The 16,448-nt window shown below is 34.8% G+C and overlaps 3 protein-coding genes across 6 annotated transcripts in view; 1 reads left to right on the top strand and 2 right to left on the bottom strand.

The window, feature by feature from the left end:
* rols (zinc-RING finger and ankyrin repeat domain-containing protein rolling pebbles) overlaps window positions 1-9,657 on the bottom strand; it is a 76,052-nt gene extending 66,395 nt beyond the window's left edge. The window contains exon 1 of one of the 3 annotated variants that reach the window (XM_090164145.1): window positions 9,347-9,657. In XM_090164145.1, coding sequence (XP_090020271.1) covers window positions 9,347-9,506 — 160 coding nt within the window. In that variant the 5' untranslated portion in view covers window positions 9,507-9,657. Of the gene's footprint in view, window positions 1-6,182; window positions 6,446-9,346 lie in introns of those variants that run through there. The other 2 variants (XM_090164144.1, XM_090164146.1) reach the window with 2 other exon arrangements.
* A 539-nt stretch (window positions 9,658-10,196) lies between these two features.
* LOC149922409 (haloacid dehalogenase-like hydrolase domain-containing protein 2) lies at window positions 10,197-13,249 on the top strand. 2 transcript variants are annotated; one of them, XM_090162692.1, is made up of 5 exons: window positions 10,197-10,209; window positions 12,113-12,214; window positions 12,279-12,487; window positions 12,547-12,851; window positions 12,989-13,249. In XM_090162692.1, the coding sequence occupies exons 2-5, from the start codon at window positions 12,114-12,116 to the stop codon at window positions 13,166-13,168; spliced, it is 795 nt and encodes a 264-aa protein (XP_090018818.1). In that variant the 5' UTR covers window positions 10,197-10,209; window position 12,113; the 3' UTR covers window positions 13,169-13,249. The 2 variants fall into 2 exon arrangements, with proteins under 2 accessions (XP_090018818.1, XP_090018817.1); XM_090162691.1 differs by lacking the exon at window positions 10,197-10,209 and adding an exon at window positions 11,915-12,010.
* LOC149922408 (cilia- and flagella-associated protein 161) lies at window positions 13,107-15,683 on the bottom strand. The gene is made up of 7 exons (XM_090162693.1): window positions 15,604-15,683; window positions 15,320-15,528; window positions 15,175-15,253; window positions 14,102-14,260; window positions 13,968-14,041; window positions 13,800-13,906; window positions 13,107-13,184 (listed from the first exon to the last, which is right to left on the bottom strand). The coding sequence occupies exons 1-6, from the start codon at window positions 15,649-15,651 to the stop codon at window positions 13,813-13,815; spliced, it is 663 nt and encodes a 220-aa protein (XP_090018819.1). The 5' UTR covers window positions 15,652-15,683; the 3' UTR covers window positions 13,107-13,184; window positions 13,800-13,812.
* Window positions 15,684-16,448: the final 765 nt, after the last annotated feature.

Below are 16,448 nucleotides of genomic sequence, written 5' to 3'. Positions count from 1 at the left end.
GTAGGCACTACCTTAGGCCCTAGTCATCTACCGTCTGATATGAGTTGATGTAAATCGCCTATTACACTTTAAATGTAATGATAAAAATGTAAAAATTTAGTTTATGTAGCAATGCCAATACGGATCAAACTTAATTACGCATTAAATAAATACAATTTAAACATAATTTAAGATAAATTTAAATTTTAGTTAACATTACCGCGGCTCAAAAGTTATTAATCACTTTCCAATAAAAAATTAAAACCACTAAAATTAAAAATCAATTAAAATTCGATATAAATCCAATAAATAAATAAAATTACATTTCTTACGTTTAGTCAAAATATTCCATTGAAATATTACACAGCGTAATTTAATTGTATTGTTATTTTTAAAATAGTTTTAGGTAGGTCCGTAATATTATGAACTTTCGTTAAAAGTATGAAACCCTCAAAGAAAAAATTCTCATTTTTTCTAGTGGTTAACCATCAAAACAAATTTGAAAACTCTTCGCAGAAATAGAACAAACGCATAAATAAAGTCAAATTTTTACTCGTAACTAGAATTAACCTTTAAAGTTTAAACAAACAAATAATAAATCCATAAACAGTGGATATTTATGACGAAGTACAACCGGTTCATGTACTTCCTAGCTCTCAATAAACGAAGTTTAAATCGTAATACATATATGTTCTAAATAGATGTAAACACCAAAGGAGATTTTCATATTCATTTATAATAGGAGGAGCTCAAGAAAATTAAAATACAGAGGGACATAACACGATCGACCCTTGGCAATAAATGTAAGTCGTGTTCGCTTATGGATTTACATCGGAAAAATAAAACCGGTCTACAACAACAAACGAATTGATGGTCGAACAACTCGGGGTATCCATCGAATTGCGGCGATAGAGGGCTCCAAAGGATGTACTAAGAATTTAATCGACTTAGCAGAGAATAAACAGGAGGTCTCCAATTCATCCCGTGATTCCCGATGGCAAAGCCACGCCCCTCTGCCTTTCCTAGTGTAATATTTCCCCCTTTCTCCCGGTAAGGGGGGAAGACGCTTAGTAGGAATACAGGCTCCCCCTTCCTATAGGCGGAGTATATCATCCGGTAATCACGAAAACACAGTCTATAATTGGGACTAGATATTCTCCGTTAAGTTGAATACATTCATGGCAGTATTTTCCTCCCTACAGCAAACGGGTATTGGCGCTATGGCAACTATTCATTTTAGAAAGAGAACGAATAATTAAATTTGACATTCGTCCATTTGGAATAATAAATAATGACTGGTCTCGCTCTATTTTTAAGTACCTGTCCCGGGGCATCGCGGAAAAGACTCAAAGAGTGCATCTTGACTCCCGGTATATCACGACCACGGGGAGGGGGGGGGGCACACTTTATAATTATTTGATTTAATAATGATCGGGGGGGTTCATTTTTAGGGTTACTGACATGAAAAATAAATTATCGTGACATAATAAGATCGCGTATATTAATTACCCCGAATACGTCAACTATATTTTTGAAATATAAAATTTATATTGTTCTAAATATGGAGAGATTAAGTGTATCCAAAACGTATAATCTACCTCTTAGGAGGTAAGTATCCATTTTCCTCATGTTCCTAATGAAACTTTAATCTTCGCAGGTTCACGCTGAATTTACAAAATAATTTATAAATAAGTTATTATCCATATTTTGCACATCGTCGAGAAATGGCCTCGAGTAGTGGCAGAGCAACCAGGGAGACAAGGGTACAATGCCCCCCCCCCCCCCTGAAATATTGTGAATTTGTTTTTTCAACCATTATGAAAAAGATAAATTTGTCGTATAACATTTTTAACAACAAAGTAAGAGCGAATTAAAATTAAAATTTCTATTTTTGATCAATTTGGAGTAAAATTTAGCTCGCTCGGTATGTAAGGCTCACTTCGCACGAAATGTACCCCCCCCCCCCCCACTCAAAAACGTTCCTACACCCCTGGCCTCGAGCATGCGAAGGTACAAGTTTCAATTTTGTCGTTTAGACAGATACTTCTACAATATCAATATTATAAACATCTGGTATATCACGAGTCTTAACGTTAGCATATTCATGTACAGATTTTTAGAGATTAATCATCCCTTTGTTTCCAAGATTTATGTACCTAACATACCTTTAATTTAATGGTTTAGTCATAAATTGAACAAAATATAATTAAGTCTTAAATATTTTTATAAAATTTATTTGACCGCAATTTTATATTTATATTTAAAATACCTCAATTTATGGTGAAAAATAACTGAATTTGAAGTGAAAAAAACTTAATATAAAAATGAAAAATACCTAAAATTAAACCGGAAAAATATCTTAATTTAATGTTAAATTTATTTGGTATAGATACCTAAATATTATGTGAAAAATACTGAGTTTAATGTAAAAAATGTTTAAATTTAATTTGAAAAATACTGAGTTTAATGTAAAAAATGTTTAAATTTAATTTGAAAAATACTGAGTTTAATGTAAAAAATGTTTAAATTTAATGTGAAAAATATCCGAATTTCATAATGTATATAATGTTAAAATACCTGATCCAATTATGAAAAATATCTTAACTTATTTTCCAAAATATCTTAACTTATTGTCAAAAATATCTTAACTTATTGTCAAAAATATCTTAACTTATTGTCAAAAATATCTTAACTTTTTGTCAAAAATATCTTAACTTTTTGTCAAAAATATCTTAACTTTTTGTCAAAAATATCTTAACTTTTTGTCAAAAATATCTTAACTTTTTGTCAAAAATATCTTAACTTTTTGTCAAAAATATCTTAACTTTTTGTCAAAAATATCTTAACTTTTTGTCAAAAATATCTTAACTTTTTGTCAAAAATATCTTAACTTTTTGTCAAAAATATCTTAACTTTTTGTCAAAAATATCTTAACTTTTTGTCAAAAATATCTTAACTTATTGTGAAAAATACATGATCCAATTGTGAAAAATACATGATCCAATTGTGAAAAATACATGATCCAATTGTGAAAAATACATGATCCAATTGTCAAAAATTACTTAACTTATTGTCAAAAATTACTTAACTTATTGTCAAAATACCTGATCATAATGTGAAAAATATCTTAACTTATTGTGAAAAATATCTTAACTTATTTTCCAAAATATCTTAACTTATTGTCCAAAATATCTTAACTTATTGTCAAATATACCTTAACTTATTGTCAAAAATTACTTAACTTATTGTCAAAATACCTGATCATAATGTGAAAAATATCTTAACTTATTGTGAAAAATACCTGATCAAATTGTGAAAAATATCTTAACTTATTGTGAAAAATATCTTAACTTATTGTGAAAAATATCTTAACTTATTTTCCAAAATATCTTAACTTATTGTCCAAAATATCTTAACTTATTGTCAAATATACCTTAACTTATTGTCAAAAATACCTTAACTTATTGTCAAAAATACCTTAACTTATTGTCAAAATACCTGATCATAATGTGAAAAATATCTTAACTTATTGTGAAAAATACCTGATCATAATGTGAAAAATATCTTAACTTATTGTGGAAAATACCTGATCATAATGTGAAAAATATCTTAACTTATTGTGAAAAATACCTGATCATAATGTGAAAAATATCTTAACTTATTGTGAAAAATAGCCGAACAAAAATCCTAACAAGCTCAGACCAAAACCCTCCCAGCCTCGTCCGATAGTGGATCAGATCATCAGAAGGAAGCCGTGAACCTAAAAAGCCCTGAAGAAAAGCGAGGGAAGCTGGTGAAAAGACTGGTAGGCCCAGCAGCTTCCCCCGCACTACGCGTATTCAATTTAGCATAAAGGAACGAACGGAGGTAACTACACCAAAAGACTAGACTCTGCCATTCCACTCCGTCCAATGGATAATAATAATGTTCCAAAAAATTGCGCGGTTCAATATACGAGCCCACCTTTTGTTAGTGGAAGCGAGAGGGAAACGCTTGACAGCAGCGGGAGGATGGAGAGTTTGTTGGGCCCCGGTTTTTTTTCTACGGCTTCCAGGGACGCTGGGCTACGGCGAAGAAGCCAGATGTAACGTTATTACGTTCCCCGGACAAACCGATGATATAATATTTCGTTGTAGGTAAAGGTTGAATATTTTTATCGGTTAAACTTAGAAAACTGTTTGGCGTTCGATTAGAGGGAGGTTAAGTACGCGAAATACGTTTAGGATTACGTCGAGCGTGTCAGGGTTTTGAAAGGTACTTCCTAAGCCTAGCCACGTGAGTGAAATCTCTTAATTATTATTAAGATCCTGTAGCTTTCTAAAGACATTCGTAACTTTTCAAATATTACTAATCTTTAGCTCTCTAAAGACAGTGGTAACTTTTAAAATATTACTAGTCTTTAGCTTTCTAAAAAAATTCGTAACTTTTCAAATTTTACTAATCTTTAGCTTTCTAAAGATATTCCTAACTTTTCAAATTTTACTAATCTTTAGCTTTCTAAAGATATTCCTAACTTTTCAAATTTTACTAATCTTTAGCTTTCTAAAATCAGTCGTAACTTTTCAGACATTAGTAATCTTTAGCTTTCTAAATACACTCGTAACTTTTAAAATATTAGTAACCTTAAGCTTTCTAAAAACAGTCGTAGCTTTTCAAATATTTCTAATCTTTAGCTTTCTAAAGACATTCGCCACATTTCAAATATTCTGTAGTTTTGGGATAAAAAAATGGTTATATTGAAGACTAGTTACGCGTACTATACCTGACAGTAAAGGCAAAGGCATATAAACCCGCCATCGATATATTTGGCACGACTGTCAGGTAACCCACGGTTCGACGCAATTCGGGAATGCGACTTCGGGGGGGGGGGGGGGGGGGGAGGGTTTACAAGTACCATTAGAGGGTACCCGAGCTTTAGGAAAGCCCAAAAAGGTGGCGGACACTACGAAGAAAGATATGTAGAAGTTGGGCCCCCGTGGGCGTCAACTCCCGTCCCGTCTTCGACCCGGGAGGTTTTTGACGAAGCCCCTCGCCGTTCCCTTAAACCTCGTTGGAAAAATACCCCCCTCTGCCAAGCGCCAAACTCAATTCGAGGAATACGGTACTACGGACAACTACTCCTTACAGTCTCGTGTTTTGAAGTTATTTTCGCTATTTCTCGGCATATTATAAAGTAAAGAAAAGGCAAAATCTACTTCGGCCAAACCCCTCGTGGACACGCCAAAATATGCGCCGTTTATAAACGTACCCCCACGCTATTATCAACTCCCTCAAAAATACGACTACTGACCAAAATTTTCCGGGATAATTATTTACGTTTATATTTCCGACATGGCCTTTTTTAAATGCTATCTCCATTGTCTAGACCTACATGATGTTGTATCTCATTCTAGGTGTATCGTTTACGTAGATAAGATGCGCGGTGAAAAGTAGTCCCTTACCTATGAATTACACTTGTCAAGCAGAGTGCTTTCACTTTGCGATAACACGGTGTTATTTACCCACAGAGAAATGAAACCAACTACAATGGCGCTCACTAATAAAACTACAACTGTCACGTCAGATTGAAAGTCTGTTTATAAAAGAGACATAATATCGTTTGAATTTCAGTAAGTTTTCTAATTAATCGTTCATGACCCGCTGTATTTTCGTCCTTTGACGAAAATATGAACCTCTAGGGTTGTCTTCAGTGTGAGAAATAAGGCACTATCACAGGACAATCGCCAGTTTAAAAATGAGCTGGGCCAGTTTAAAAATTAAATGCTTGGGGTGTTAGTGGCCCTGGTGACCACTTAATTAATTCAAAGTTTTTTGCCTTCAATATTTTAGTTCAATAAAAAAATACTATATTAATCCCTGATTTTGAAGGTTAAATAGGTAACCGGCCAGTGGCCAGTTTTTTAATTAAACTACCTAGGCTCTACTGGCCACAGGTAAAGTTTAAAAAAATTCCTTATTTCTCAGCCTGGTTGTCTCTATGTAAATTGAAAAGGCTAATCGAAGCACGTCTATGACAACGTCGTGTTATTCAATTTGTTGGTAATCGCTGACCTACCAAAACAAATGTACTCCCAACACATTTGTCAAATGAAACCTAATTCTAATAACACGTACATTCTGACATAGTCTATCGCGTATAATGAAAATAAACCTAGTAGTTTAATTTCATTTAAAATCAATTAAAAAAAGGGTTATAAACTTACCAACGAAAGCCTTATTGTTATACCATAGTTCGGTAGCTAAAAGTGGTGGCGTTTTATCCATTGGAACCAAACAACGCGAATTTTGTCATCAGATACAGAATATTCAACTTGATTGTTTTGAACTAGAGCTACAGATATTCTGTGGTCAGTTAGTGGAACGCTGGAGGGGTTCAAGTATATTACACAAATGTGAAACACATGGGTTTTCCAGGCGATAGTCAAGCCTCGCGCGCTCACTTAACTTTCGCGATTGAAGCCGTGCACGAGACTGTGGACGCAGAGAGAAACGTACCTTGCACTCTCACTGACGCGGATGACGTCAAACCGGGGAAAACATCGTAAACGGACTGCCCCCGTTTCCACCGGCTTTCCCTACGCCATCACGAACCGAGGAACTATAACGCCATCTATACGCATTTACTTAAAACACCCGTTTACATCTGAATGTTACGTGACGTTATTGATTTATGCAAATAACGTAATACCGGAAGTAGTATAACACCTTAAAAGATTAAGTCTAATATTACTTTAAAATATAATTAAAAATTAACTATATAAAATGCAATAGATTATCCAACTCATGGCGATATAATATATATACACACATATCAATTGGATTTCGGGGGGGGGGGGGGGAGGGGGGCAATACAAAATTGAACAAATAAAGAAATAATTTATCTTTGATGTATATAGAGCATCAAGAATATATTTATTTATAAAAAGGGATAATGACATATTTCAGACGTATATATCCTCTCCTGAGTATAAATAAATAGTTCTTGTATCATCTTATTCAGGGTTGTCTGACTTGATTTAAATCAAGTGATTATATAAAAAATCATTGATTTAAATAACGTATTATACTTCAATGAATGAAAGTAGGTTCTTTGGAAATTTGAGTTCAGATAAAATGCAATTAAATTTCATTAAAAATTAATAGTTCAATTTCATAAAGATTAATTTAAACTATAGTTTACGTTATCGCTGCAGTCAAATTATTTATCAATTTTTCAAGAAAAACATTCATAAAACCTTAAAAAAATCAATAAAAATCCAATAGGCGTTACTATATAAGTAAATGGTCTTAACCAACTTGTTCAAATGGGAAAACAAAATCACGTGACTACCTTTTCACAGCCAACTTCGATTCGGTAACTCGTGTTCCTAGTTGGCCGTGCGACGGTAAAGAAAAAAATATTCCTTCCAAATACTGCAGACAGCTAATTAACTTACACTTTTCTATTACAAAATGTTTTAAATATAAAATCGATCAAAATTTAAACCACCATTAGCAAAATAAAATGAATAATAGTTCGTATTTCTTAAGATAGATGGCGCTGCAGTTCTCCACAAAGTCACGTGACTCCCATCTTTTCAGCCCCCCTGGACTTTATAGTTTCGCCTATTGTACAAACAACCATACGTGTTCCTTGTGCCCCCTCCCTAAAAGATTATGGAGTTTTTTGAGGATACAATTAAATCTAATATTACTTTAAAATATAATTAAAAATTAATTAATGGTGCAAGATTCATTTCAATCGGTCAAGTTGTTCAAAAGTTGAGATTTGACGCAAGGAAAACATTATTGGAAATAAACTAAAAATTGTAAATAAACTATTTGTTAAATGAAATAAATACACATTTCATTTAATACTTCGAACGAATGGTTTGTTGATTGGGAAATAACTGCTGTAGGAGTAGGCTTACTTGATCATTAAACTAATTAGATAAAACATAAACAAATCAAATAACTAAATTGGTTACTTTTGATTTCAAGTGTTAGATTAAATGTTCAAATGACATTAATATTATATATTACATAATATATATTACATATTATATATTACATATTATATATTACCAATTATATATTACCTATTATATATTACGTATTATATATTACCTATTACATATTACATATTACATATTGCATATTATAAATTACTTATTATATATTACATATTACATATTATAAATTATAAATTATATATTACATATTACATATTATAAATTATAAATTATATATTATAAATTATAAATTATATATTATATATTATATATTATATATTATATATTATATATTATATATTATATATTATATATTATATATTATATATTATATATTATATTATATATTATATATTATACATTATATATTATATATTATATATTATATATTATATATTATATATTATATATTATATATTATATATTATATATTATATATTATATATTATATATTATATATTATATATTATATATTATATATTATATATTATATATTATATATATAGTAGTTTTGCTGACCCGCCACTGGTAGAAAAACACCATTAATTAAATAAACACGTAATGCAAAAAATACATATTAATTAATTGGTCAATTAATATGCAAAACAAAAAGGTTAAGATCCGCGATACAATTAACTAATTTCCGACTGATTATTATTAAGTTAAACACGTATTTAAGAAATATTTATCACCAGAGAAAGTGGGATCACCCCAACCCAAAAAAAACCTTCGCAAATAATATTGCTGAAATTTTAAAATTCTGAAATAATTGTAATTATTAATATATTAAAAAATTAAACTTAAATCAAGCAGATAATACGCGCCAGTTAAAGAAGACATCAAGCCTTCTAGGAGAGGACATGGTAGGCACCCGTGTATCGTGAAACATAACCAGTAGATTTAAAGTAGACCAAGGATAGATGCGACGACACCCAGTCGCTAGGATCTATTTTTAGGGGCAAAGTCACGAGGAAAGCCGGCAAAGACATTCCGCCGAGAGATGGGAGACTTCCTCTCTTTATGGGGACGCGTTCAACCTAATGGTGGAAAACACTCGAGCATACCAACGCGATGCACCCGAATCGAGATAGAAACATTTCGACGACATTTTGGGAATGAATGGAATACCGTGACTCGAAAAATACGCCCGTAGTTGGGTAAAAATTACGGAAAAACACAGTTAACGGACCGCGAAGATGTCTCCGTCTAGATTCATCAACGCATTAATGTTGATTTTCACTTGTGCCAAAACTTCACAACGGTGAACGTTGACGCAAAAAATCTCCGTTAGGCCTAACACAATTTTTACGCGTCGAAGCTCGTGCCGTTATGGTTCTAGCGAAAACCAGCTTTTAGGGTCAAAATGTTCGACTCACCTTTCTTTTTCTTCTTGTTGTTTTTGAATTGGAGAATTTCTCGGATGGGTCCGAAGAAATCCAGAGTGCATCCCCAGACAATTGTGGTGGCTAACGTGACCAAAAGAAAGGTGCCTTTGGTCAACGGAAAGCTACCGGGCAATGGGCTGGTAGCGCTCATCTCGAAGTCGTTCGATTTTTTTTTAATTTATTTTGAAAGCATCATAAATTGAAATTTTTCGCGTACTTTTTCGCGAGATTTCTTTTAAGTTTGAAAATATTATTTTAAAGATTTTTTAAAAGCTTTTAATTATAATTAAATATTAAAGAGGAAAAGATATAATTGTTTTAAGGAAAAAACATTGTTTTGCAACGCGAGAAAACTAGAGAGTAAAGGAGGGTACGTAAGGGACTACATCTAAAAGCGGACTGAGTGGATATTGCAGAAACTCGTGGTTATATCGCTACCACCGCACCGTTGGTGACGCGCGTACTTCCATTGCTAAATATAACACTAACGGAAGAGGGGATTTCACCTACGACAGTCCCAATTGAGATCATTTTCCGGGCTTTGAAGTCTATTTTACAAGCTTTTAAAGTAGGGACTGTCGCGATTGTCCCAGTCACAAATAATGAATTGAGTCCCAAGCTCATATATTATTGTAATGAGCGTAGATTTGCTCAGCGTAAAATCCGCAAATGGTATTTGGTTGGTAGCTAATATAGCAGTTAATTATATCCGGTTTTAAATGGTTTTAGTTCGAAAACGGTAACTGCGCGAGTTATTTTTAAAATACTTCTAAAATCACTTAAGAATTTCGACTTTAGTCAGCATTTCGCGTAGTTTGGCCACTCGCGGTTATCAAGGAATCCAAGGATACCAGGTTTTGGAGTTTACTATAAATTCTTTATCTCAATATCAAAGCGCCAAAGTTTTAATAATTTCGGACATGGCTATTCAAATTGGACCGTTTTGAACTTATAAATCGCATTTATATAAACCGATATCACTGCCTAGATTGTCCAAAATATATTAGAAATTAAAGGGCCACACTGGCATTTGAATTTGACCTGTTTCAAACGCTAATTTCCAGAATAGGATTGCTCGTATTTGCTACAATGTGCTAAATTTGGGACAAATTTTTCAAGCGCAAGTGTGGCACTTTAAAACTACTGTACATTCCTGTCATAGCAGACGATAGTTCATAATTACAATACCGCTATCTCTAGATTCGTTGTTGAGAGATGGCGCCACGTTTGCTGCAGATTTTCTAATAGAGATATTTTTTATAGGGTCCTTCTTTCGGACCACTGGCCCTCCTTATGTCTATTTTGCGTAAGGGTCAAGGACCTGAGCTGGAGTTAATTGGGGATGAAAATTAAAAAAATTATATAAAGAAGAACAGAATATGAAATAAATGTTATCAGAAGTAAATGAACCGAAAATATCATGTTGGAGGCGTTTTCTTTATGAAGTTACATTTTGACCTCGAATTTGAAATTTTGCGCGCTCCTAGGCCGGAAAAAAAAGTTTTGGTTTTAACAGTAACTTGCAGGTCCTGGCTCTCGGAAATATTACTTCTGGGCGATAAAATAAGCTACGCTGGCTGAAATTGTTTTTATATAGCTCATTCATCACGAAATATGTAGAATTTCGGTTCGGTTTATACTTAAAAACCGGGGGTGCCTCGTCGAATTTAACCTTATGTCCAGGACTTTTCTTAATAAAACGTCATCGATACGTCACACGTGACGCAGTAGCAACAAGAAGGCCAATGTTACTTTAGTCGTGACCGAAAACTATCGCTATGCCCCCTTTCGTTCGCCATTGAAATCTAGATAGGTAGCGGCTAAAGCAGACGCTATTAATTTTTCCTCATCGTTATTCGTAAATTTGACTTTATAAATAATGATACTTTCATTTTACCATAATTTTTCCATCGTTCGCTTATATTTTGATAAGTTTATTTAAAGAAAAACGTTCTTATGACTTTTTAATTAGCCAGTTTCAATAATGTAAAGCATTATTAAATACCACACGTAGAGTCAACTTCAATAGTTTTGACACGCGCTTTTTTATCGCAATTGTCCAAGATGGAACTTTTGCGCGAGACTAATTTTAGGAACGCGCTGCCTTATTCAGTGGTAAACTTTTGAAACCAATAGATGGCGGTAATGGTATTGAAACTGGCAAATTTGTCAGTAGCAGATGCTAGATGATAGGCGCTAACTCGTAGAAGCTAGCGCCGTTACGCCACCTAGAGGTATGGATTCCTGTCACAAGTTATCCATTGTGGTCAATAAAAACTTTAGTATATTGAAATTGGATAGCGATATGAAAAATTGTGATCCAGATGCGCGGGTCTGACTAATTTATACCCAAGGTTAGTAAATTTTAGGTTGCCTCGATACGCTGTGGTTGCTAAGGGCTAAGGTTGGTAACTTCGTTGCTAACGAACATCGTGATGTCACAGAGATGAGATCCTATTGAAAATCAATGGGATCTCATCTGGGTGACGTCAGCAACAGACCAATTTTGGAGGAAATCCAAAAATTCTTTCAAACCGTTTCTCGATCGAGGCCCCGTTGATTTATACCGGCTCATTCGTATTTCGTGTGGTCTTAGTTTTTTTCATTCGTAGTTCCCGCGACACTTTCTCCGTCGCTCAAAAATCTAACGAAAAGGTTAATTCACAGAGACGATACCGCCATCTACGAGACTCGCTTCAAACTAATTGGTCATAGAAATCTAACTTAAGCCTCGCCTTAAGTAATTTTTATCTACAGAATGGCTGGGATGCGACAGTTCAAGGGTCTACTGGTGGATTTAAGTGGGACAATTCATGTGGAAAATACTGTTATTCCCGGCTCAATCGAAGCCGTAAAAATGTAAGCTATTTAAATTTTACATTTACGCCTTAAAAATTATTAACAACACCACTCTCTTTGGCAGACTCCGAGAGAACAAGATACCGGTAAGATTCGTAACTAACACCACGAAGGAATCGAAACAATTTTTATTACAAAGATTAACCAGTCTCGGCTTCGATATTCATTCGTCCGAAATATTTACATCTCTAATAGCAGCCCGGGAACTTGTCGAGCGGCAAACCCTTAGGCCTATGCTATTTCTGGAAAAGGAAGCTTTGGAAGACTTCGAAGGTACCAAATCCGTCGAAAACTATCTTATTGGTATGACTGTGTGTCTGTTCGCCATACAGGAATCCCGACTGAAGATCCCAACGCCGTTGTCATCGGTCTAGCGCCCAGTAAATTTCATTACGAAGAATTGAACCGCGCTTTTCGATTGGTATTGGAGAAAAACGCTCCTCTGATCGCCATCAACAAGGGCAGATACCACAAAAGGACCGACGGTCTCGCCCTAGGGCCAGGCGCCTTCGCTGCCGCTATAGAATTCGCGTCAGGGGCCCAAGCTAGGGTCGTTGGCAAACCAGAAAGGGACTTTTTTCTGGCAGGACTTCAGCCGTTTGGTTGCAGCCCCCAAGAAACACTCATGATTGGCGATGTAAAAGTTTTAATATATTTTAGCAATGCTAAAAATTGTTAAATAACAATAGCGCTCGTTTTACAGATTTACCAAATTGTAAAATGACAAATTAAAGGTTTCTATTCTAATTATCTCTTTAAATTTTAATTTGGCAGGATGTAAAGGATGACGTAGGCGGAGCTCAAGCGGTTGGCATTACCGGAATTCTGGTTCGAACCGGAAAATTCAGAACCGGCGACGAAGCAAAAATAAGCCCAGGCCCTAATTATGTTTTCGACAATTTCGCAGCGGCGGTTGACTATGTGGTTAAGAATGACATGAAGCTGCCTTGTTGATTCAAAGTTTCTTTATCTGTAACGATTTATGTAAATAGTGTTGAGTTTATTAAAAAATATATAATTCTTGGCGTTTATAAACAGTTTTCTTTTGTTCGAAATTAATTCGTGACGGGGAAAGTCTTGGATTTCGAGATTTAGGTTCCCCCCACCAAGTACCTCTTTACAGGTAGTTTATCAAAACATGTACTCCACCGCGGTAAAAAGTAGATCGATTCTTTTTCAAGCTTCAATAGGTCTAAACCAAACTTCTGATTACATTCAACAATTTAAGTAATTATTTCTTTATGTTGCTAAAATACATATTTTAATTAAAACTAATGAAAGCATACTATTTGCTTATTTGGTATTATCAAATTATTAGCCAGAAGCCTCTAGAAGAATACAATATTTTTAAGAAAAGGGCGCGAATTTGAAGCAATAATATTGTATCTTTGAGTCACATCTAGCTTATTTAAAAAGCATTACCATGCTCGATGAAAATCAGAGGCGTAGTGAGGCGGGAAGGGGGGGGGGGGCAATAGCCAAACCAGTTGTGTTGACCAATTTTTTTTAAGGACTTAACGGTTACGACATAGGGTAACTCCATCTAGTGTTTCAAGTAGGTACTAAAGCGAGCAAAGTAAGGTACCTCTAAAATGCGATCATCTCAGAAGCCAAACGTTGCTGTCCTTTTCGACTTTATGCACGTTAAGACACGTGTGACCACTTATTTCATTTTCCGCACCAAATTCAGACCTTTTGTGACGGAAATGAAGATTTAATGGGGATTTTGTACTAAATATGGATGAAAACGTACCATACTATATGATCCTCCTCGTACGCTAAATTCTGGTTCGTGTATCTATGGTTTATTATAACTCCCGAATTTAACTGCAATCATAAATACCTTATAGTAACGAAAATATATTTAGTAAAAATGACGGTACTTACCGTAATGGGCAAGCCTTCGTGCTCTAAACGATACTCGCTATTTTTGTACAGAATTTTCCATTGAGCACGAACTGTATTGTCCTCTTTGAGGTAGACATTCTGTTGGTGGGATTTCAATGAGCAATTCAGGGGTGTTCGAAGTTCCGAATACAGGTTTAACTAAATGAAAACCAATACGTTAATAATTTGACCATCAATTCGAGTGGAGCTCCCAACTACATTGGAATTAAGTCTATAATATTGTTACGTAAGAATTTCTCTTTTGGACAGAGTGACGCCATCGTACAAAATATCCCTCTAGTGAGGAAAAACTGCAATGAAGGTCGGTATAGAATTACAATAAATGTAATCCTTAAAGAGAAACATCGTCTGCTAACACGTGCTACGATTGGTTTTAACGAAATTAGTTATGGCTAGCTTCTGTTAAATCTGGTGCCAGAAATATGGAACTTTAAAGCACAATTTTATAGACCTATGGCACAATTCTAGACGTGGAACAATTTTATAGACATGGCACATTTTATAGACATGGCACAATTTTATAGACTTATAGCACAATTTTATAGACTTATGGCACACTTTTATAGACATGGCATATTTTTTTAGACTTATGGCACAATTTTATAGACTTCTGGTACAATATTCAAGGCTTTTTACTAATAGAAAACGAGTTGGGAGAACACGTAGAGTTGTAGATTTAGCTTTGTTTATGGTTAAACCGCTAAACGTTCTGCCTACTCGTGTTCTAGCGTGGGTTTAATATCCCCATTTATAGTAAGACCATAAGTCGATAACATTATTCTATAAGTATGTATCTTTCATAAATAGTTTACTAAGAGCTATTCACGGAATTACGTTATCGCATGAAGAAAATCGCCACCTAACGAGGCATTGTCAAATCCTAAGTGAGACGTGAGAGCGAGCGGACGCAAAAAGGCGAAGACCGCTAGAAGTCAATGTCGCGAATAGCTCTCAGTAAAGATTTTCACGTGACAAATGGAAAGTTTCATACTTAGAAATACTTAGAAATAATATTATAGACTTCTGGTAACACTTCAATGGGGAAGCCTTACTTTATTAGCCGAATACAAAGTAAAGATGACAGGTTCTCCGTAGACCAGGGGATTCCCATCGGAACCATTTTTCTTCGCCCTGTAAATAACAATCAAAAGCGTTTAATTACTCTTCAAAATACGGAGTTAATTAAACGAGGAGTACCGGAAGATGTTGAAGACGTTCCTAGAAATGGGTTGGTCATTCTCGCTGGCCGTCAGCTCGCACGTGTCGCCGAAGATGCTCTGACCATTCTTTCCGCATTCTTCGCTAAACCTGGGCAGAGCCGAGAGTAATCTTTTCGATCCGTACGTTTGCAGGAGAACCTGGTCCCCGTTGTAAAGGTAGCCGTCTTTGCGGGGGACCAATTTCACCTAATAATGTAGTTAAAAATTACCCCAAAATTGCGTATTTAGACGTGAGATTAACCGATAATAGTTATAGCTTACCGGTGCTTGGGAATATTGCAAAAATAATTGTCGGCGTCGGTACAACATCGCGCCCTTCGAAATTGAACAAATTATTATTGCTGTGAGATTGACTGTGCGCCTGGCTATTTTAAAACGCGCGAACTTCGATCGGTATGGGCCGCTAAAAGACAACGCCTTCAAAATGTCCACACGTTGCAATTTCCTAACTTATCCGTACAGCTATATCCTAGAAGGGCACGTAGACGTTAAGGGTTACCAATATCCATCAAACTCCACGATTCCCATCTGGCACACGCGATGCGATTAGCTGCCATGGCAACGCGATATCGATTTAATTTGAACTATTTTCTGATGGAAAACTGACAACATTTGTAACTTAAATCGTACATAATCGTACGCAAATACAAACCCGTTATGCATAGAATTAAACAAACCCATTAAATTAGGATAAAATAACAACAAATATATTTTCCGCTAGATGGGGTGTGTACGATTTTTCAAAAAGGATCGATCATACAGATGATATAAAACACTAAATATAGCATTTTAGCTAATCAATGTAAGTGAAGGCAATTTCGTGAATATCGTGCCTTTCCCAAAGTTAGTTCCGAGAGCGAACAGGGAAGGGCCAAAGTGGTTCCACTTGGACGATAAACGAACCTAAACACGATTTAACATGGCCCGTAATTCCTGGTTGCGTTGAGCTCGCAAAGGTCACTATCCCCTAATTACGGAGCCATGTTTAGCGCGCCTGTGCTAGGATAAACAAAACCTTGAAAATAGCTATCCACAAGAGAGACCAAAAACCGTTATTATTGGAGAAACTTTGATTGGCTCTGGTCTTAACTCCACGTGTATTGATT

The sequence above is a fragment of the Leiobunum rupestre genome, chromosome 11 (assembly GCF_980474605.1).
Source record: "Leiobunum rupestre chromosome 11, qqLeiRupe1.1.hap1, whole genome shotgun sequence".
Lineage (NCBI taxonomy): Eukaryota > Metazoa > Arthropoda > Arachnida > Opiliones > Sclerosomatidae > Leiobunum > Leiobunum rupestre.
Note: the sequence above shows the minus strand (reverse complement) of the source record. Positions and strands in the feature narration are given on the sequence as shown.

What these genes read in the sequence shown, in the direction of transcription:
- LOC149922409 (XM_090162692.1), top strand. Translation starts at nt 12,114, where the DNA reads ATGGCTGGGATGCGACAGTTCAAGGGTCTACTGGTGGATTTAAGTGGG. An exon ending in AGCTTTGGAAGACTTCGAAG is followed by an intron (nt 12,488 to 12,546) that starts GTACCAAATCCG and finishes TTCGCCATACAG; the next exon opens with GAATCCCGACTGAAGATCCC. An exon ending in AAACACTCATGATTGGCGAT is followed by an intron (nt 12,852 to 12,988) that starts GTAAAAGTTTTA and finishes TTAATTTGGCAG; the next exon opens with GATGTAAAGGATGACGTAGG.
- LOC149922408 (XM_090162693.1), bottom strand. Translation starts at nt 15,651, where the DNA reads ATGTTGTACCGACGCCGACAATTATTTTTGCAATATTCCCAAGCACCG. An exon ending in AACGTCTTCAACATCTTCCG is followed by an intron (nt 15,254 to 15,319) that starts GTACTCCTCGTT and finishes TGTTATTTACAG; the next exon opens with GGCGAAGAAAAATGGTTCCG. An exon ending in CTTTGTATTCGGCTAATAAA is followed by an intron (nt 14,261 to 15,174) that starts GTAAGGCTTCCC and finishes GTTTTCATTTAG; the next exon opens with TTAAACCTGTATTCGGAACT.